The sequence below is a fragment of the Cuculus canorus genome, chromosome 25, assembly GCF_017976375.1.
Source record: "Cuculus canorus isolate bCucCan1 chromosome 25, bCucCan1.pri, whole genome shotgun sequence".
Taxonomy (NCBI): Eukaryota; Metazoa; Chordata; class Aves; order Cuculiformes; family Cuculidae; genus Cuculus; species Cuculus canorus.
Genome location: NC_071425.1, coordinates 2,075,640 through 2,097,129, shown reverse-complemented (window position 1 = coordinate 2,097,129; position 21,490 = coordinate 2,075,640). Strand labels below are relative to the sequence as shown.

The window sequence follows — 21,490 nt, the reverse complement described above, 5'->3', positions numbered from 1 at the left end:
AGGTGGGAGGTTTGGGGCACCAACATGGCGGGAGGGGGGGGTTCCATGGGGTGGGGGGGTCCCACAGGATGAGCCCTGGGACTGGGGTAGGGGGGATGTTGTGGGGCAGGAAGAGGGTTCACGGGGGTCTCATGCAGGCAGCAGCGTCCCCTGAGGTTTGGAGTGATGTGGGGACCCCCTGGAGGGGTGTGGGGGACAAGGGGGGGGTCATGGGATGGGGGGTTCTTTATGGGATCTATGGGGGTCACAAAAAGACAGAGGGTGGGGTCCCTTGTGGGTGTCCCCATAATGGCTGTGGGTGTCCTCATGGGGGGTTGGTGTCCCCATATGGGGTCTGGGGGTCCCCGTGGGGTACTTGGGGTCCCTGGAGGTGTCCCCCTGAGGGGGGTCGGGGGGGCCGGGGCAGGAGGGATGTTGAGGGTCCCATGGGTCCCATGGACTGGGATTGGGGGGGGACACAGCTGTGTAGGACTCCCAGGGGGGTGCTGGCAGGTGATTGGGGGGGTCAGTAGGGGTCCCATGGGGCTAAGTGGGGATCCCCTGGAAAAATGGAGCTCCCACAGAGCTCAAAGTGGGTCCCCATGGAGTCTATGAGGGTCCCATGGGGTGGATGTGGGATCCACGGGGGTCAATGCAGGCCCCACCGGGTCTGTGTGGGTCCCATGGGGGACAATGTGGGTCCCCACTAAGTCAATGCAGGTTTCGGGGGGGTCAATTCGTGCCCCAAGGGCTCAATTCGGGCCCCCACTCGGGGGGTGCGGGGACCCCGCGGGCGCCGCTGCTGCTCGGTCCTCCCACGAGCAGGAGGCGCTCGTGGGCGCCTCCCGGAGCAGAAGAGAGGAGTGCTGCGCAGACCGGAAGGGCCGCGGTCACGTGGTGATAACCGGAAGCGCTTCTGTCACGTGGCGATACCCGGAAGCGGCGGGGAGCTGAGGCGCCTGCGGCGATGAGCGGTGGGGCTGAGGCGACGGCGGCTGAAGCCGAGTCCGAGCGGCGGGTCCGCATCGTGGTGGAGTATTGGTGAGCACCGAGCTCGGGCTGCTCCCCGTAGGGCTGCGGGGGCGAAGAACCGGGTGGGGATGGGGGAGGGGGCGAAGGGCCCGCAGGCTGCTGGAGTGTCAGGGGCAGCAACTGGGGGAGTTGGGATGGGGCAGCCGGGGTGCTGGGGGAGCTTTGAGGCACGTGGGGGCCTGGGGGTGGACAGGGAGGATGAGGAGGGAGCTATTGCGGGGCTGAGGAGGGGGTCATAGGGGATATGGGCGCGGTGAGGGACCCGGAGGGTGCTGGGCAAGGGGGTATTGGGGTGTCAGTGGCAACAAATGGGGCAATCGGGTGCTGTGGGAGCTTTCAGACACGTGGAGGTTGGGGTGTGAAGGGAGTGGGGTGTGGAGGGAGATATCGAGGGGATAGGGGGGTGAAGAACGGCAATATGGAGGGGATATAGGGAGGTGGAGGGCTGAAGAATGGGATATAGGGTGGTTGGGAGACTGAGAAGGGGGATATAAGAGACCTGAGGGGTGAAGGGGGGCTGAGGAGGGGAATATAGGGGCCTGTGGGGCTCTGTAGGGTGTAGAGGAGTGGGTGGGTAATATGAAATGGGAGGGCTGAAGGGTGCAGGGAGCTGCAGTCAGGTAGAAGCTGTGGGTGCAAAGAGGTAGGAGGGCTTGGGGGGTCATGGATGGGGATTCTGGGGATTTGAGGGTGCAGGAGGCAGCAGGGAATATGGGTTCTGGGGTTCTCCTTAGGGTTGGGCAGGGAGCACTGGGGCAAGGGGTGCTGCTGGGGGCTCCCCATGCTGCGGGCCCAGCCCAAACCCACTTTTTCCTGCCCACAGCGAGCCCTGCGGCTTCGAGCCCACCTACCAGGAGCTGGCAAGTGCTGTGAAGGAGGAGTACCCCGACATCGAAATCGAGTCCAGGCTGGGGGGCACAGGTAAAGGCCAGCATTGGGCAGGGGTGCACCCCATTCTGCCTTTGCTGTGGTGCTGGCTTCCAGCTCTTTCTCTTGGGGGGAAGGCAGGAAAGCTGATCTGGCTTAAACTTTGCGGTGACTCTGAGGGCTGCCCGTCACCAGAGTCTAGGGGTGCAGAAGGAGCCCCCCATGCTCTCTGGGGGTTCACTGCATGCTCTGCCAGCCCGATTTTGGCCATGAGTATGGTCTGGGGGTGCCACTTCAGTGTTTCTACCTCCCTGACGCTTGTGCCAGAGGTCGGTGTGGCAGGAACGACTGTGGGACAGGCATGGGGGCTGGTGGCTCTGTGCAGGACAGGAGCACGGCTCACGGCTTGGCCCTGTGTGCTTTTAAGGTGCCTTTGAGATTGAGATCAACGGGCAGCTGGTCTTCTCCAAGCTAGAAAACGGAGGCTTTCCCTACGAGAAGGATGTAAGTACCCAGCTTCACAGGATCCTTGTGTCACCTGGGGTGAGGTTTGGTCCTGCAGGGAGCTCCCCTGTGACGGTTTTGTCCCACTGTGTCTCCATTCATCACCCACCAGCTCTGCCTGACCTCTGATGAGGCTTGACAATCCTATCAGGTGTTATTCCCCTTCCTACCACCCTATCGGGACCCTGTGCAGGTCCTGCTGTGTTACAGTGCGAGTTTGAGCACTGCTTAGGGATGGTTCCTGGAGCTCCGGCCTTGCTGTGGCTGTGATTTGAGCCCGTGGTCCTGCCTGACCTCTACATTCTGTATCCAGCTGCTCCACACCGCTGCATCCCATGCCCCGAGCGCTCCTTCCCCTGCCAGATCTCACAGTGAGGCCAGCCCAGAGCACAACCACCTCTCCTCTCTCTCGTCAGCTGATTGAAGCAATTCGCAGAGCAAGGAATGGGGAACCGCTGGAGAAAATCACCAACAGCCGCCCGCCCTGCGTCATCCTGTAGCCCCGCGCCCAGCTGGGATCTCCCAGCGCCCAGCAGCTGGCTCCCAGCTCCCTTGACGTCCTCAAGCTTTGCTCTTTGCTGCCTTCCTTAACTTCCAGAGGATGGGGGACATCGGGGGAACTCAAGAGCGTAAGGAGCATCCTGGGGAATGCCACCGTGGCACAGGGGATGAGAGCTGGGATGAGCGGAGCTGTGATACTGGTGTCACTGGGACAGCTGTGGCCATTCTGGCCCGTCCCTTGGTGTTGCGGCGCTGCTGTGGCACAGCATGGCTCCCCTGCCTGTCCTCGCCTTCCCCCATGCCTGGCAGTGCAGGGGGGGGTTCCCTTCCCTCAGCCAATGGGGATTTGGGGCACTCGGAACGCTCTGCTCAGCCCTGGGGGGGAGCCAGGCCAGCTGTCAGAGGGGATTTGCAGCTCTAGAGCTCCCAACAGGTTAAGGCAGAAGGAAAACCACTTGCTGTAAACTTGAGCGTAACTCGTTAATAATTAAAAGTCTTTCCTGTCACTGTTTAAACCAGTACGAGGGCAGCGGGGACCAGCTGCCCTGGCCAGGCATGGGAACCCCGGCTTGGCTCCGTCCCCACGGCCAAGAGGTTTATTTAACGGCTTCCCCCACTCCCCGTTCGCAGGCTCTTGGCTCTCACTTTCCGCCTCTAATGACCCTGCCCTGCGCCACGGGGCAGCCGAGCCAGCGGAGGGGCCCTATTTATTCTATACTGTGTATAAACCCAACCTGAATAAAGGGCAGAGAAGGTGGCCCCTCACGTGTACCTGGAGGATGGGGTGGGACGCGGGCAACCGGGCGCGAAAGCGGGGTTAGATCAGGTCCTGCCTGCCCTACCCTTGGTTGGCAGCCAAGCGGGATCAGGACTTTTACCCTCCAGGTAAGCAGGTCCTGCCCTTTTCCCTGCCTCCTCCGGTGGTGGCAGTTGAGGCTGGGAGGGAAGAGAAGGGACAGGATGGTCCTTGGGAGATGGAACTGGGTCCCTTGCGCCAGCAACGGAGATGGGGGAACCACACAGACAAAGGGAGTATTAAAAAAACCAATGTACAATTACCAAATATACATCTCGGTGCGATACAGTCGGCTTCAAAACAATCCAGGAGGAGCCAGGACCGGGACACGAGCCCGGCATCCGCCCGCTCTCAGTGCAAGTCCGTGTTTCCCGGCGCAGCTGGGGCACCAGGAAAGGGGGAGGGTGGCAATAGTGGCGAGGTTTGTGGGATGAGCTGGACCAGAAACAGTCTTGGAAGGGTGCAGGGTGGCAGAGGAGCCTTTGGGGCGATGTGGCGGGTTGTCCTTCTCCAGGCTGAGCTCCTGGGTGCAGTCTCTGCACTGTCCAGCTCAGCACGGCTTGTGGGTCACTCCTGCTGGTGTCCAGTTTCCAGGGAAGCCCAGAATGACGTCTGGCGTGAAGGGTGACCCGTCTCCGTCCCCACACGTGCTGCCACTCTGTCCCACAGCATCCTGGGCTCTTTGAAAGCGTCCTGGGCTCCCCCAGCCCTCTGTGGCTGGTGTCACCCCGCAGCATTAGTGTAGATGCCACCAGGCAGAGGGGACAGCCACCAGCTCGCCGTGCCGTCCCTCCCCAAGCTGCCTCGGTGAAGTTCAAGGGGGGTCTCTCCATGCCTTGCCCTACACAGCCGCGTCGTCAGGGCCGGCCAGGCCGAGGTACTCGGGGTTCTCAGCTGTGGGTGTTGTGCCGGGACCACTGTTGGGGCCACCGGCCTTGGGGGGGTCCTGGTTCCAGTAGTAGGGGTTGTCAAAGGCCTGGCTGAAGGGGCTGGGGGTGGGCGGGCTGGGGGGTGCCAGGTACTCGGGATTCTCCACGGCGTGGCCGAAAGGACCAGGGAAGGGATGCTTGGCTTCTTTGATGAGCCCGTTCTTCCCTTGGTGCCCCTTGGGCTTGTCCGGTGGGGACGGGGGCGTGCAGGGGTGCCAGGGTGGGGACCGCCGCTCCCCAGCCTGATTCACGTACTCTACAAGAAGGAGGGATGCGTTAGGGACCACCATGGCCAGTCTGGGACACAGGCAGGCAGCTCAGCTGTCCCCTCCATACCTGGCATGGTGGTGCAGGGCACCGGGGGGGTAAAGCCCTCAGAATCCAGGTCCTCGCTTTCTTCGGCCACCAGCCCGGTGGGATCCTCGCTGTACCGCGGCAGAGTGCCAGGCTCCCGTGCCAACGGGCTCTGCAGGGCAGCCTTGGCCCCACCGTCCCCCTCTGGCACCTCCGGCGTGGGACCCTCTGGCCCCTCCACCAGGCCCTGGGTGGGGAAGGGGAAGGCAGCCAAGCCTTCGCCCTCCTCCACATCAACCGGAGTCTCTGCCGTGCTCTGGGTGTGAGAGAGGACACAGGGTTGGGCACGTGCAGCCCATGCCAAGGAGCCGAGGATCCCTGGGCAGCGCAGTGGGGGCTTTGCATTCCGCATCTCCCCTTTCCCTGGCACCAGGTCACCCCCTACTCCTCTGCCAGGAGAGGTGGAGTTCCTGCCTGGGCCTCCAAGCCCACCTACCCGTGTGGAGGAGATGCGGCTGCGGTAGGTGGTGGAGGTCTCGGCGCTGAAGAAGCCCTGGTGAGGGACCAAGTATTCCTCAGCGTCCACCAGGTCATCCATGTCCTCCTCCTCGAGCAGGGCCCGGTAAAAGGTGCTGTCGATGGAGCCGGGCAGCCCGATCATGTCATTCTGGGGGCAAGGGAAGCGGTCAGTGCCTGTGCCGAGGTCCTGGCAGGGGGACAGGACCCCTGGGCACCCACCTACCTGGATGACCACAAAGCGTTGAGGGTCCCGGGCCATGCGAGAGAATTCAGTGACCAGCTCCCGAAACTTGGGTCGGCATTCAGAGTCAATCATCCAGCCTGGGACAGAGCCAGGCACGAGTCAGGGCTGGGAGCGAGGTGCCACCACAGCACTGCGTCCCTGCGCTGTGTCCTTGTCCCCCTCCCCGTACATTTCACCATGATCATGTAGACGTCGATGGTGCAGATGGGCGGCTGTGGCAGCCGCTCGCCCTTCTCCAGCAGGTCTGGGATCTCCCGGGCTGGGATCCCATCGTATGGCTTTGCTCCAAAGGTCATCAGCTCCCACACGGTGACACCTGAGGGGATAAGGATGAATGATGCCCCAGATACGCCCCCGCGCAATGCCCCGTTGATGAGGCCACCCCCACGTACCATAGCTCCAGACATCACTCTGGTGCGTGAAGCGCCGCCGGAGGATGGACTCCAGTGCCATCCACTTGATGGGGACCTGGGAAAGGGCAAAGAGAGAGGTGAGCAGGACTGGGAGGGTCTGGCTGTCCCCACGGGGGAGCATTGTGGTCCCCATCACTGTCCCCAAGCCATACCTTGCCACCATCAGCGTGGTACTCAGTCTCATCGATGTCAAGCAGCCGGGCCAGCCCAAAGTCTGTGATCTTGACGTGGTTGGGGCTCTTGACGAGGACGTTGCGAGCAGCCAGGTCCCGGTGCACCAGCCGCACCTCCTCCAGGTAACTCATCCCCTGGGAACAGCATATGTCAGGCTGGCACCAGGTCCCCCGTGTCCCCTTAGGTCCCCCGTATCCCTCCCTGTCCTACCTTGGCAATCTGCACACACCAGTTGAGAAGGTCCTGGGAGCCGATGCGGTCCTTGTTCTCCCGCACATAGTCCAGGAGGCAGCCGTAGGGCATCAGCTGCGTCACCAGCTGGACCGTGGACGTCAGGCAGATGCCCAGCAGCCGGGACACGTAGGGGCTGCCCACCCCTGCCATCACGTAGGCCTCCTGCGGGCAGGGTTGGGGTCAATCAGGATGAGCAGGCGCCACCACCGGCACTGCTCACCCGCCGGCACGGCCGGCACACTCACATCCAGGATCTCCTTGTTGGCTTTGGGCGATGTGTTCTCCCGCAAGACCTTGATGGCCACCGGGATCTTCACGCTCTCCCCGTCGGGGATCCAGATGCCCTGACAGGTGGGGACACGGGTGAGGGCGTGCAGAGATGGGAAGGTCCCAGCCCACCAGCAACACCCCTCACCTTGTAGACGGTGCCGAAAGCGCCAGAGCCCAAGACTTTCACTTTCTTGAGCTCCGTCTCCTTGAGGATCCGCATCTGGGCCTGGTTGGGGAGGGCTCCACTGGGCGTCAGCGGCTCCACCAGCTGTGGGCATAGATGGGTGAGGAAGAGGTTCTTGGGGTCCCCACCCCAGCACCAGGGGTCCATTCCAACTGGGAATGCCATCAGACTCGGCGTACCCACCTCGGTCTCCTGCAGCAGGCGCCGCATGGTGTGTTTCCTCTCCTGCTGCCGCCGGCGCTTGACGCAGACAACTGTGATGAGGAGGAGGACGACGACCAGTAGAGCTCCCACCACGCCGGCAATGATGGATGTCACCTGGCTGCGGGACCGGAGGTGAGAGGGAGATGGTGATGGGGTGGGGATCCCATCTGGAGGAGTAAGGGTGTATGGGGGGTAAGGGTGGCACAGCACACCCACGCTCGTACCTTGGCTTCTGGTCCACAGGACAGCCGTCTTCATCCCGAATTGTGCACCTGGGGACACAGTGTGCAGCAGCCCCAACATCAGCAGCCCGCCACGACCCTCTGCCCACGCCCAGCTGGATCCTCCTCACTCCCCAACTCACGAGTGGGTGCAGTTGGTGGGGCAGAGCTGACAGACGCCGTCTTCGTCCGGGTACTTCCAGACGGGGACGAAGGAAGCGTCCGCCTTCACCCCGCTGGGGCATCGCCGTACGCACTGCTGCGCGTCCTTGTAGTGGGCGCAAGCCACGCACTGGTCCGCCTCCTGCGGGAGATGGAGCGTGAGGGACCCTGGCATCCACGGCCACCCCCATGTCATAGAATCATGGAATGGGTTGGGTTGGAAGGAACCTCAAAGCCCAGCCAGTTCCTTCCCTGCCATGGATCCAACACCTCCCACGGGATCCGGTTGCTCCAAGCCCCATCCAACCTGGCCTTGAACCCCTCCAGGGATGGGGCACCACCACTGCTCTGGGCAACCTGGACCTCTCTCAGTGTGAAGAATTTCTTCCTAATGTCTAATCTAAATCGTCTCCCTTCCAATTTAAAGCCATCTCCACTCATCCCGTCACATCAGACCCTTGTAAAACGCCCCTCCCCAGCTTTTCTGGAGCCCCTTTCAGCACTGGAAGCTGCTCTAAGGTCTCCACACAGCCTTTTCTTCTCCAGGCTGAAGAACCCCAACTCTCTCAGCCTGTCCTGGTACAGGAGGTGCTCCTCTGGACCTGTTACAACAGTTCCATCTCCTTCTTACATTGAGGATTCCAGAACTGGACTCGGGGCTCCAGGTGGAGTCTCACAGAGCGGAGCAGAGGGGCAGAATCCCCTCCTCATCCCGCTGGCCCCATGGCTTTGGATTCAGCCCAGGACACGGTTGGTTTCTAGGCTGCAAGCACCTCTTTCTGGCTCATGTTGAGCTTCTCATCAATCAGCAATGTCCCCCCCATCCTCACCGATCCAAAACAGGTCTCGGTGCCGTTCTGGGGCTGGCACTCAGGGTGGCAGGGCAGGCACCTCGTCCCGTTGGCGTGCTCCCGGATGGCTCTGTAGGGCAAAGGGATGGGGAGATGGACGTGAGGATGGGGTCCCGGACCCTTCACAGTGGGAGGATGCTCTGCCACCCATCCCCAGGGTGCTCCGCTCACCCATCCAGGAGGTTGCAGGAGGCCACGCACTCCTGGCCGCGCAGGAACCGCTCACAGGTGACGCACTGGGTCGGGCCGGGGCCCCAGCAGTGCCCGTGGGCGCAGAGGTGGAAGCAAACGAGCCCCTCGCTCTCTGCAAAGGGGATGCTCAGTGCTGGCGAGGGGGATCCCAGGTTCCCCCCAGCCCCATCTCCCATGGGTTCCGCTTACCACACTGCTCGGGGGGTTTGTTGTGGGTCTGGAAGAGGTGCTGGCGGGGGTTACGGAAGATGCTGTCCCAGGGCACCTTCTGGAGGAAGCAGAGCTGGGGGTTGTGGTGGATAAGCACCATCCCGCTGCTGATCTCCTGCAGGGAGCGCAGCCCCAGCGCCCGCACCGCCAGGTCCCGCAGCGTCAGCGAGTAGGCGCCGCTGCCGAGACACCGCCGGGTGAGCGGGTGTGGACCCCACCGTGTCCCCATGGCCACCCCACAACCACCTCATTCCTGTAGCCCCATGTCTTTCTCCATGCTGCCTGCCACGTCTGCCCCGTGTCCCCATGTCCCACCCCCATGTCCCCATGTCCTTCCCCATGTTGCCCCCACGTCCCCTTTTCTGTCCCCATGTCCTTCCCCATGTCCCTACGTGTCCCCCCCATATCCCCACATCCTTCTGTGTGTCCCACTCACCCCGATGTCCCACTCACCCCCCATATCCCCATGTCCTTCCCCGTGTCCCCATGTGTCCCCCATATCCCCATGTCATTCCGTGTCCTCATGCCGCCCCATCCCCATATCCCCATGTCCTTCCCTGTCTCACCCCCATATCCTCATGTCCCCTTTTGTGTCCCCATGTCCTTCCCCATGTCCCCCCATATCCCCACATCCTTCTATGTGTCCCACTCACCCCGATGTCCCACTCACCCCCATATCCCCATGTCCTTCCCCGTGTCCCCATGTGTCCCCCATATCCCCATGTCATTCCCTGTGTCCTCACGTCCCCCATCCCCATATCCTTCTCTCTGTCGCCCCCATATCCTCATGTCCCCTTTTGTGTCCCCCCCATATCCCCACATCCTTCCGTGTGTCCCACTCACCCCAATGTCCCACTCACCCCCATATCCCCATGTCCTTCCCCGTGTCCCCATGTGTCCCCCCCACATCCCCACGTCATTCCCTGTGTCCCCATGCCCCCCTCACCCCCATATCCTCATGTCCTTCCTTACGTTTGTCCCCCATATCCCTTGTCCTTCCCTGTGTCCCCAAGTCGCCTTCACCCCCATATCCTCACGTCCTTCCCCGCGTCCCCATGTCGCCGTCCCCGCTGTATCCCCCTCCCCGCTCACTTGTGCAGCACGCGGCCCCGGATGATCCGCAGGTTTTGGAAGACACCCAAGTCGGGTAGACCTGGCGGCCAGGCAGCGATGTAGAGGAAGCCTGTGGGGACCCAAGTGTCACCACCCCGTGTCCCCCACCCCATCCGCAGCCCCCCCCCCCCGGCTCCCCTCGCTCTCACCCGTCAGCTCCTCCAGGCTCTCGAAGATCCGCAGCAGTTTGGGGTCCAGGGGAGGCGTGTTGGTGTTGGGGTCCCTGCCAGGGATGGGAGGAAGGTTGAAGGGGGGGTCCCGGTGGGGGTCCAACGGGCTCAGGGATGGGGACATCGCACTCACCCAGCGAAGGTCTCGGGCAGGAAAGCCAGGCTGCCAAAAATCTTGGTGCAGCCGGTGAAATGCTGGATGTTGGAGGCATTCACGGCGCGGACGCCCTTGAGGAAATCCACTCCCAGCCCGTAGCACACTGCCGGGGGGGGGAGACACAACGGGGCTGGGGTGCTCCACCAGGGATCCCCCTTAAACACCCCCGAGTCCACCCTGCCAGCCACGGAGGGACCACGGCAGGGACCCCAAAGCCCCCCTCTAAGGCGCCGGGGGTGCTGCTCACCCTCAGGACAGGGTTTGCTGCACTTCTCGCACTTCTGGACGTTGTTGACCGTGACCTCTTGGCTGTTCTGGGGACACACGAGGGTGCAGGAACCCACCTCTGTCGCCAGGTAATTATCTGAGGGGGGGGACAGGGGGTGGTCAGGACCGTGGGGGCTCAGCCCCAGCCCTCCCCCCGCCGGCGTGGGACGCACAGGGACACTGGCTGACGCAGCTGGCTCCGAACGTATAGCGCCCATCGCGGTTGGGCACCGACTCGAAGGTGTCTGAGTTGTAGATGACGAGAGGAGGACAGTGCAGCTCGCAGATCCCGCTCCGGTTGAAGTTCAGACACGCCTTGGGGTAGAGGCGGACAATAGTTGGTAGGAGACCCCAATATCGTCTATCCAGGAGTTTTTCCCACCCCAAATTCCCGGGGCGCACCAGGCAGTCGGAGTGCTTGGGGCCGGTGCAGCCGGCGGCGCACTGCTCGTGGCAGCAATCCGTCGGCTTCGTCCCCTTGCAGCGCGGGCAGCCGTGGCAGATGCTGTTGGTCACTGGATGGGGGGGTTGGAAAGGGATGTGGGGGGGAATGAGGACTCTGATGGCTCTGCAACCCCCCCCACCCCAACCTGGAGGGGTTCCCGGGGTGGGGATTTGGGTACCAAATGGGGGGCAGTGGGGGTCTGGGGAGCAGGGATTTGAGGAGAGGAGGATGCACAGGGCAGGGATTTGGGGAGAGGAGGGTCCATGGGGCAGGGATTTGGGGAGAGGAGGTAAGGATCCCCAGTACAGGGCTATAAGGGGGCCCGTGGGGGCAAAGTGGGGCAGGGATGTGGGGGGGTCCAAGGGGCAGGGCTTGGGTGCCAAGTGCAGATCTGTGGGGCAGGAATTTGGGGGAACAAGGATTACCAGAACAGGGATCTATGGGTACAAGAGGAGCTATATGGGGCAGGAATTTGGGTGCCAAACGGAGAGCAGTGGGGCAGGGATTTGGGTGCCAAGGAGGGGGCAACGGAGCAGGGATCTGGCGGGGGGGCAAGTCTGAGGACCACCAGGGCAGGGAACTGTGTGAATCCGTGGGGCAGGAATTTGGGGGCCAAATGGGGAGCAGTGGTGCAGAAATTTGGGAGACAAGTGGAGATCCATGGAGCAGGGATTTGGGGTTAGGAGGACCTCCAGGGCAGGGATCTGGGGGGAACAAGTGGGAGTCTGGAGGACAGGGATTTGGGGGTCTGGGGCGGGGGGGGCTCAGGGCTGGCTGTGCCCCCTACTCACGCGTCTGGCAGTCCTGCGGACCCTCACCCCAGCAGTGCCCCTCGGCGCACAGCGCCCGGCAGTCGGGACCTGTGCCGGGAGAAGCTGTCAGTGGGTGATGCCGGGGGGTAAAACAACCCCCAGAACCCCTCCCTGGGTCCAAATCCCCCTCCCTGGGTCCAAATCCCCTTCCCTGGGTCCAAATCCCCCTCCCCATGCCGGGGTGGCGGCGCTTACAGCTGCGGTTCCGGGTGCTCTCCACCCAAGTCTCATCACGGAGGTCGTTGTGCCGGTGGAAGATGTCAGTCCAGAGGATGGTCTCCTGGAAGCAGAGCTGGGGGTTCCTCTCGATGCGCACCCCTCCCTTCAGGATCTCTGGGAGGGGGACAGGTGAAGGGGGGGTCAGCAAAGGAAGGAGGGGGTCTGCTGCCCCATGGGGACACCCAGTCCTGCACAGGGACCTGCCTGCCACCCCACGGGGACACACAAGGACCTGCCTGCTACCCCATGGGGACACCTAGTCCTGCCCTGCCTGCCACCCTATGGGGGCACAGGGACCTGCCACCCTATGAGGGACACCCAGGGATCTGCCTGCCACCCCATGGGGACACCCAGTCCTGCACAGGGACCTGCCTGCTGCCTCATGGGGACACCCAGGGATCTGCCTGTCACCCCATGGGGACACACAGGGACCTGCCTGCCACCCCATGGGGACACCCAGTCCTGCCCTACTTGCCACCCTATGGAGGACACAGGGACCTGTCACCCCACGGGGGCACCCAGGGATCTGCCTGCCACCCATGGGACACCCAGTCCTGCAAAGGCACCTGCCTGACACCCCATGGGGACACCCAGGGATCTGCCTGCCACCCCATGGGGACACTCAGTCCTGCCCTGCTTGCCACCCATGGGGGACACAGGGACCTGCCACCCCATGGGGACACCCAGTCCTGCACAGGAACCTGCCTGCCACCCCATGGGGACACACAAGGACCTGCCACCCCATGGGGACACTCAGTCCTCCACAGGGACCTGCCTGCCACCCCATGGGGGACACAGGGACCTGCCTGTCACCCCATGGGGACACCCAGTCCTGCACAGGAACCTGCCTGCCACCCCATGGGGACACACAAGGACCTGCCACCCCATGGGGACACTCAGTCCTCCACAGGGACCTGCCTGCTGCCCCATGGGGGACACAGGGACCTGCCTGTCACCCCACGGGGACACCCAGTCCTGCAAAGGGACCTGCCTGCCACCCCATGGGGGACACAGTGACCTGCCTGTCACTCTATGGGGGACACAGGGACCTGCCACCCCATGGGGACACCCAGGAATCTGCCTGCCACCCATGGGGACACTCAGTCCTGTACAGGGACCTGCCTGCCACCCTATGAGGGACACCCAGGGATCTGCCTGCCACCCCTTGGGGACACCCAGTCCATGGGGACACCCAGTCCGTGGGGACACCCACCCCAGCCATGCCCGAGCAGCTGCCAGGACCAGGAACCCCCATTTCCAAAGCACCCCACGCCGGGTGCTGCCACCCTGGGCAGGATCCCTGACCTGTGAGGTGCCGCATGCCCAGCTGGCGCAATCCCGGTGTGCCGGTAGAACCGGCGTTGCCCATCACAGCGAGGGCGTAACGGTCCTGGAAGAGCTGCGTCCCGCGGATGATGCGCAAACTCTGCAGCTCCAGTTGGTTGACTTGGTTCTCGGCGATCAGCACGTAGCCCTGCACCTCCTTAATGTCCTGGGATGGGGGGCACAGGGGTGAGGGACCAACTGGCTCCATCTGCCGTGTCCCCCCCAAAGTGGGGGGATTCCCCCAATTCTCACCTTGAGGAAGGCGGTGTCGGCGTCGGGGGGCAGGTAGGTGAGCTCCAGGTTGCCCTGGACCACTTGGCAGCCCTGGTAGAGGTGCCGCAGCGTCTCGTAGTGGCTCTCGGGGCTGGAGGGACGCAGCAGCTTCATGTCGGTCCCGGTGCAGACTGCCGGGGGACAGAACGGGGGTTCAGGGGGGGCAGAACGGGGTTTGGTGGGAGATGGGACAGGAGTTCAGTGGGAGATGGAATAACAGTTCAGTGGGGGCAGAAAGGGGGTTCGGGGGGACAGAACAGGGGTTCAGGGGGGGCAGAACGGGGTTCAGTGGGAGATGGAACAGGAGTTCAGTGGGAGATGGAATAACAGTTCAGTGGGGGCAGAAAGGGGGTTCGGGGGGACAGAACAGGGATTCAGGGGGGGCAGAATGGGGTTCGGTGGGAGATGGGACAGGAGTTCAGTGGGAGATGGAATAACAGTTCAGTGGGGGCAGAAAGGGGGTTCGGGGGGACAGAACGGGGGTTCGGGGGGGGCAGAATGGGGTTTGGTGGGAGATGGGACAGGAGTTCAGTGGGAGATGGAATAACAGTTCAGTGGGGACAGAATGGGGGTTCAGCAGGGACAGAGTGGGGGTTCAGTGGGGACAGAGTGGGGGTTCAGTGGGAGATGGAACAGGAACTCAGTGGGAGAGTGCAGACTGCGGGGGGACAGAACGGGGGTTCAGGGGGGGCAGAACGGGGTTCGGTGGGAGATGGAACAGGAGTTCAGTGGGAGATAACAGTTCAGTGGGGACAGAACGGAGTTTGGTGGGAGTTCACTGGGGACAGAATGGGGGTTCAGGGGGGACAGAACAGGGATTCAGTGGGGACAGAGTGAGAGTTCAGGGGGGACAGAACAGGCTTTGGTGGGAGATGGAACAGGAGCTCAGTGGGGACAGAATGGGGGTTCAGGGGGGGCTGAACGGGGTTTGGTGGGAGATGGGACAGGAGTTCAGTGGGAGATGGAATAACAGTTCAGTGGGGGCAGAATGGGGGTTCAGGGGGGACAGAAGGGGGTTCGGTGTGAGATGGAACAGGAGCTCAGTGGGGACAGAATGGGGGTTCGGGGGGGGCTGAACGGGGTTTGGTGGGAGATGGGACAGGAGTTCAGTGGGAGATGGAATAACAGTTCAGTGGGGGCAGAATGGGGGTTCAGGGGGGACAGAAGGGGGTTCGGTGTGAGATGGAACAGGAGCTCAGTGGGGACAGAGTAGGGGTTCAGCGGGGACAGAATGGGGGTTCAGTAGGAGATGGAACAGAAGCTCCGTGGGGACAGAATGGGGGTTCAGGGGGGACAGAACAGGGTTTGGTGGGAGGTGGAACAGGAGTTCAGTGGGGACAGAACGGGGGGTCAGTAGGGGACAGAATGGGGGTTCAGTGGGGACAGAGTGGGGGTTCAGATGGGACAGAGTAGGGGTTCAGCGGGGACAGAATGGGGGTTCAGTAGGAGATGGAACAGGAGCTCAGTGGGGACAGAATGGGTTTGGTGGGAGGTGGAACAGGAGTTCAGTGAGGACAGAATGGGGGTTCAGAGGGGACAGAGTGGGGGTTCAGTCGGGACAGAGTGGGGGTTCAGCGGGGACAGAACGGGGGTTCAGTGGGGACAGAGTGGGGGTTCAGTGGGGACAGAACGGGGGTTCAGCGGGGACAGAATGGGGGTTCAGTGGGGACAGAACAGGGTTTGGTGGGAGATGGAACAGGAGTTCAGTGGGGACAGAACGGGGGTTCAGTCGGGACAGAGTGGGGGTTCAGTGGGGACAGAATGGGGGTTCAGCGAGGACAGAGTGGGGGTTCAGTGGGGACAGAACGGAGGTTCAGCAGGGACAGAGTGGGGGTTCAGCGGGGGTTGGAGCGGGACCTCAGCGGGTGCCCTCGCCCAGCCCAGCTTCACCCCCGCGCGGGGACACCACCGATCCCGGCGAAGCCATCGGCCTCCGCAGGAAATGCCGCGGATCTGGTGGTGGACGTTTATCTCCGGAGCTGCTCCCAACAGCTTCCGATGGGTTTCCTGGATCGCCCTTCCCGGCACGCGGCAAAGCTGCTCCCGCGTTGGCCCCCAACCCTGCGCCCCACACGACGCTCTACATCACCCCACGGGTGCCGGGGGGTCAGGATGGGACCCACGGCCCCACTGTGCCGCGCTGCGGGGCCGGAGCGGGGGCCGCGGGCAGGAATGCTCTGCCCACGCCGGCGGGAGGGCCGCGGCCACACAAGACCCAATTGTTGAGCGGCGATGGCAGCCGGAGCGCGGCCGTATCCATCCCAAAGGGGAAAAAGCCATCCACGGGACCGTCCCGGGGGCACTGAGGCGTGCGGGGTGGGGGACACGGGAGCCCCGGGCTCTGTGCCGGGTGGGTGAGTCACGGTGGCACGGGGGCCCCCGCTTCGGCAAGAACCGCCTTTTCAGGTCGGGCATGTTTGGGGAGCAGCGGTGACGCAGGGCTGGCGGGCACGGCCCAACCCTGGCGCGCCCGCGGCCCCCGGCACCTCCCCACCACGCCGTCCCCAACGCACCAAATCCCAGCACCGCTTCACCATGCCATCCCCATCGCACCAAACCCCAGCAGGTCACAGTCCCCATAGCACCAAACCCCGGCACCTCCCCACCATGCCATCCCCAACACACCAAACCCCAGTCCCACGCTATCCCCATCACACCAAACCCCAGCAGGTCATGGTTCCCATCACACCAGACCCCAGAAGGACACTGTCCCCACCACACCAAACCCCAGAAGGTCACTGAACCCATAGCACCAAACCCCAGAAGGTCACTGAACCCATCACACCAAACCCCAGCCCCACACCAAACGCACCAAACCCCGGCACCTCGCCACCACACCATCCCCAACACACCAAACCCCAAAAGGTCATTGTTCCCATCGCACCAAACCCCAGAAGGTCACTGTCCTCATCACACCAAACCCCAGAAGGACACTGTTCCCATCACACCACACCCCAGAAGCTCACGGTCCCCATCACACCAAACCCCGGCACCTCGCCACCACGCCATCCCCAACACACCAAACCCCAGTCCCACACCGTCCCCATCACACCAAACCCCAGAAGGTCACTGTTCCCATCACACCAAACCCCAGAAGGTCACTGTTCCCATCACACCAAACCCCAGAAGGTCACTGTCCCCATCACACCAAACCCCAGAAGGTCACTGTCCCCATCACACCAAACCCCAAAAGGTCACTGTCCCCATCACACCAAACCCCAGGCTGGCGCTGACCGCGGCGCCACACCAGCACCAACCCTCCCCGCACCCCGGCACAGCCCTGACGCCCCCATTCCCGTCACGGAGGCACACAGAGAGGGGGTTCGGTGTCCCTGTCCCTCTCTGGGGGGGACACCCGGCCATGCTGCGGCTGAGTGACAACCCCCGGTGCTGGCAGCTGCCGGCACGGCGTCACGGCTGCCAGCCGCCTCCTCCGCCTGCTCCAGGGCTGCCGCGCCGGGGAGACCACCCGGGCATGGCCAGCAATGGGGAACCCCCCCCCCGAATTTGGGGCTCGGCTCTCAGCCCACCACCGTGGCGCCGGCTGTGCGCCGGAGGGTCCCCCACAAGGAAAGCAGAGCGAGCGGCCAAAGCTCAAGGTCTGCCCTCCACCTGCACCGCGGCGATGCCATAGGCTGTCCCCGGGCGAAGGGCAGCGGGGCAGGATCCTGGCAGGATCCATCCAGGGGGCTTCGGCTCTGCCAGGACCAGGAAGGGTAGGCAAGGATCCGCGGTGCCCCGGTGAGCTCCGGTGAGCTCCGGATTGTCCCAGTTGCCCAGAGGGACCCACCAAGGCAAAGCCATGAGCCCATCAGTAGCTTTGCGGCTACTGATGGCCACTCTGGGGCTACTGATGGACATCTGGAGCTACTAATGGCCACTTTGGGGCTACTGATGGCCACTCTGGCACTACTCACGGACACCTGGGGTTACTCATGGACACCTGGGGCTACTCATGGCCACTTTGGGGCTACTGATGGCCACCCAGGGGCTACTGATGGCCACTCTGGCGCTACTCACGGACACCTGGGGTTACTCATGGACACTTAGGGGCTACTGATGGCCACTCTGGGGCTACTCATGGCCATCTAGGGGCCACTGATGGCCACCTGGGGCTACTCATGGCCACTCTGGGGCCATTGATGGACACCTGGGGCTACTCATGGCCACCTGGGGCCACTGATGGACACCTGGGGCTACTCATGGCCACTCTGGGGCTACTGATGAACACATAGGGGCTACTCATGGCCACCTGGGGCCACTGATGGCCACCTGGGGCTACTCATGGCCACTCTGGGGCTACTGATGAACACATAGGGGCTACTCATGGCCACTCTGGGGCCACTGATGGACACCTGGGGCTACTCATGGCCACTCTGGGGCTACTGATGAACACTTGGGGCTACTCATGGCCACTCTGGGGCTACTGATGAATACATAGGGGCTACTCATGGCCACTCTGAGGCCACTGATGGCCACCTGGGGCTACTGATGGCCACTTTGGGGCCACGAGCCCTGTCCCCACACCCGGCCGAGGCCTGGGGACAGGCAGGGCTCCTGCCCAGGCTGCTCCCGCTGCCTTGGCGGCCGCTCTCCAGGGCTGGGCAGGGTGCGGCACGTTGAGAATGTGGATGGGAGCGACGGGGACGCACCCACCCACCCACCCACCCAGGCAGGCAGCCGCTCCGTGGGGCACCGCGCCTGCCCCGGCACCCCAAACCTCTGCCAGGGGAACCCTGGGACGTTGGGGTGCCCTCCCCCTGCCCTGCTCCCCATTCCAGCTTCCCCGGGTGTTACCGGAGCCCTGGCAGCGGCTGCAGCCGGGATGGGCTGGGGGGGTGGGGGTGACCCCCAAATTCCTCCCGGGGCAGCAGACACGGGGCTTGTCCCGCTTGGGGGGCTCAGGGCAGCGCACCCCCTTTGGCCCCAGCCCCTACGGGCGGCTACAGCGGGGGGAGAACCGGAGGGACTGAGGGGGCACCGGGTGGGAGCTCGGGAAGGGACTGGGGGGGACCCGGGGAGTCCGGTCGCTCCGGGGCTCCCAATCACGGGGCTCCCTCTGTGTCCCCCCTACCCGGTTCCCGGTGTCCCCTCCCTGTCCCGGTGGCTCCCGAGCAAATCTTTGGTCCAAGTGCCGCCACCACCAGTGTCCTCTCCCGCGTCCTCCCGGTTCCCGTTGCTCCCGTGAAAAACGTGGATAACCAAGTCCTGCGGCTCCGTGTCCTCCAGGTTCCCGGTTTCCCCTCCCAATCCCATCCCGGTTTCCTCCCCGTGCCGGTCGCTTCCGTGCAACACTTTGCTCCAAGTCCCGGGGCTCCCCGGTCCCCTCCCGGTCCCGTTCTCTCCCGTACAAAACTTTCCTCCAAGTCTCGGGGCTCCATAACCCCTCTCGTGTCCTCCTGGTCCCCCTCCGGTCCCCGGTGTCCCCTTCCAGTCCTCTCCCGGTACTCTCCAGTCCCTCCCAATCTCCTCCCGGTGCCAATCTCTCCGATGCAAAACTTTACTCCGAGTCCCGCGGCTCCGTAACCCCCACCCCGGTGTCCCCCTGGTCTCCCTCCGGCCTCCGGTGCCCCCTTCCAGTCCTCTCCCGGCGCTCCCCGGTGCCTCCCAATCCCCTCCCGGTGCTCCCCGGCCCCCTCCCGGTGCCAGTCCTTCCCGTGCAAAACTTTGCTCCAAGTCCCGTGGCTGCATAACCACCCCCGTCTCCCTCCCGGTGCTCCCCGGTGCCCTTCCCGGTGCCTCCCAATCCCCTCCCAGTGCAGTTCTCTCCCGTACAAAACTTTGCTCCAAGTCTCGTGGCTCCGTAACCCCCCCGGTCTCCCTCCCGGTGCCTCCAAATCCCCTCCCGGTGCCTCCAAATCCCCTCCCGGTGCCGTTCTCTCCCGTGCAAAACTTTACTCCAAGTCCCGTAGCTCCATAACTACCCCCGGTCTCCCTCCCGGTGCTCCCCGGTGCCCCACCCGTTGCCTCCCAATCCCCTCCCGGTGTCGTTCTCTCCCGTGCCCAACTTTTCCCGCAGCCCCGCGCCCCCCCGGTGCCGGTTCCCCCGGTACCGGCGGACCCACCGTGCCCGGTGGCGGGGCAGATCGCGGACAGCAGCAGCGGCAGCAGCGGGAGGAGGCGCCCGGCGGGGCTCATGGCTCTCAGCGGGGGCCTCGGCCCATCGCCCCCCCGGCCGCTCCGCCGAACTTCGCGGTGCGGAGTCGCCGCCTCTCCAGCGCCCGAGCTCCGCCTCGCGGGGACGCGCCGGTCTTCGGCACCGCGCGGGGGCGCGCACCGGGCAGGGCAGCCCTACCCTGGGGGTGTGGGGGGGTACCGGGTGGGGGGGTACCCCTCCCGAACCGGGCATGTCCCCCCGAAACGGGCATCCCCCCCCCGAACCGAGCATGTCCCCCATGAACTGGGCATCCTCCCCTGAACCGAGCATCCCATCCCGAACCGAGCATTCTCTCCATGAACGGGGCATCCCCCGCGGAACCGAGCATCCCCCCATGAACGGGACATCCTACCCCGAACCGAGCATTCTCTCCATGAACGGGGCGTCCCCCGTGGAACTGAGCATCCCCCCATGAACGGGACATCCCAACCCGAACCGGGCATCCCCCCCGGTACCGAGCATCCCCCCACGAACCGGCCATCCTACTCCGAACCGAGCATCCCCCCCCAAACGGGGCATCCTCCCCCAAACTGAGGGCATACGCGCCCCCGACAGGGCATCCCCCGGATGGAACAACCCCCCTCAAAAGGGGCATTCCCCCCCCCCCCAAACCGAGCATCCCGCCCCCTCCCGAACGAGCACACCCCCCCCCGAACAGGGCATCTCCCCATCCTCCGAGACACTCCCCCCCATCACCCGGGACTGTCCCCATCCGCCGAGACCCCCTATCCTCCAGGACACCCCAATCCTCCGGGAGTCCCCCTCATCCCCTGGGACTCCCTTCATCTCCCGGGATCCCCTCCACCCTCCAGGACCCTCCCCATCCTCTGCCCCCTTTTGGGGGGGGGGGGGGGGGCACTTCCAGAGGATTTGGGGGAACATACGACACAGGTCCTGGAGGACAGGGACAAGCACTGGGATTATATGGACAGTCCAGGACACGGAGACAGTCTGGGACGTGGGGGACAGGGACAGTCCAGGACACAGGGTGCAGGGCACTGGGACACCAGGATGTGGGGACAGTCCAGGACGTGGGGACAAGTCCTGGGATAGAGGGACAGGTCCTGAGGTATGGGGTCAGTCCAGGATTTAGGAGGTGCGGCACAGGGTGCAGAGCCTGGGGACAGATCCTGGGGTGCAGGGACAGGGCTATGGGGCACAGGGACAGCCCGGCAGCACTCAGTGGGTCCCCAGGTCTCAAACCAGCAGGTCCAGACCTGGTGTTTGTCCCCAATCGCGGGCACCGGCACCGCAGCACCCTCCCCCGCTGCCCTGGGTGTGAGGGGGACCTGCACACGGGGACCCCAGGAGCATCACCATGGGGACACTGCGCACCCCACGGACCCCCGGCCCAGCACAGTGTGGCCTTGGCTGCACTGGGGCGGGGGCAGGACCCCCACGTGCCCAGGGGTGACCAGCACGCCCAAGCCAAGGGCCGGGGCAGCACGGTGCCTCCCTCCACCTCGGGGTCCTCTCCCCGTGCCCCCCAGCCAGGGTCCTGCACGGCTGCGGCCTACAAGGCCCAACCCTGAGGATAGGGCAGACCGGGCTGTGCTACCCCTCAAGCCCCGGGCTGGCCTCGAGCCTTGCAGGGCACCGGGGTCCTCGCACCTCCTCAGGCCCTACAGCTCCCCCGGTACCGGGGCACGTGGGGGAATAGATCCCATGAGGCTCTGCGGCCAAAAGGGGATATATCCCATGAGGCTCTGCGGCCAAAAGGGAGGAATATATCCCATCATCCTTCCCTGCCGAAAGCGGGAATATATCCCAT

At 64.0% G+C, this 21,490-nt stretch overlaps 2 protein-coding genes across 2 annotated transcripts; one reads left to right on the top strand and one right to left on the bottom strand.

Moving 5' to 3' along the window:
• The first annotated feature begins 868 nt into the window (after positions 1 to 868).
• Positions 869 to 3,143, top strand: MIEN1 (migration and invasion enhancer 1). Its single transcript, XM_054088413.1, has 4 exons — positions 869 to 1,020; positions 1,835 to 1,932; positions 2,306 to 2,382; positions 2,799 to 3,143. Exons 1-4 carry the CDS (start codon positions 947 to 949, stop codon positions 2,880 to 2,882), a joined length of 333 nt encoding a protein of 110 aa, XP_053944388.1. The 5' UTR covers positions 869 to 946; the 3' UTR covers positions 2,883 to 3,143.
• ERBB2 (erb-b2 receptor tyrosine kinase 2) lies at positions 3,137 to 19,796 on the bottom strand. Its single transcript, XM_054088410.1, has 27 exons — positions 19,628 to 19,796; positions 13,542 to 13,693; positions 13,269 to 13,455; positions 11,940 to 12,077; positions 11,724 to 11,792; positions 10,890 to 11,002; positions 10,661 to 10,802; positions 10,468 to 10,584; positions 10,197 to 10,323; positions 10,043 to 10,116; positions 9,873 to 9,963; positions 8,760 to 8,959; positions 8,550 to 8,682; positions 8,358 to 8,448; positions 7,509 to 7,669; positions 7,369 to 7,416; positions 7,124 to 7,262; positions 6,902 to 7,024; positions 6,732 to 6,830; positions 6,463 to 6,648; positions 6,231 to 6,386; positions 6,058 to 6,133; positions 5,835 to 5,981; positions 5,645 to 5,742; positions 5,399 to 5,569; positions 4,945 to 5,218; positions 3,137 to 4,864 (listed from the first exon to the last, which is right to left on the bottom strand). Exons 1-27 carry the CDS (start codon positions 19,698 to 19,700, stop codon positions 4,521 to 4,523), a joined length of 3,729 nt encoding a protein of 1,242 aa, XP_053944385.1. The 5' UTR covers positions 19,701 to 19,796; the 3' UTR covers positions 3,137 to 4,520.
• Between the last annotated feature and the right edge of the window lie 1,694 nt (positions 19,797 to 21,490).

Coding starts and splice junctions, on each gene's coding strand:
- ERBB2 (XM_054088410.1), bottom strand. CDS start 19,700: ATGAGCCCCGCCGGGCGCCTCCTCCCGCTGCTGCCGCTGCTGCTGTCC. Junction 5,982..6,057: donor GAGTGATGTCTGGAGCTATG/GTACGTGGGGGT, acceptor TTATCCCCTCAG/GTGTCACCGTGTGGGAGCTG. Junction 4,865..4,944: donor GCCCTGCACCACCATGCCAG/GTATGGAGGGGA, acceptor TCCTTCTTGTAG/AGTACGTGAATCAGGCTGGG.
- MIEN1 (XM_054088413.1), top strand. CDS start 947: ATGAGCGGTGGGGCTGAGGCGACGGCGGCTGAAGCCGAGTCCGAGCGG. Junction 1,021..1,834: donor CGCATCGTGGTGGAGTATTG/GTGAGCACCGAG, acceptor TCCTGCCCACAG/CGAGCCCTGCGGCTTCGAGC. Junction 1,933..2,305: donor GTCCAGGCTGGGGGGCACAG/GTAAAGGCCAGC, acceptor TGTGCTTTTAAG/GTGCCTTTGAGATTGAGATC.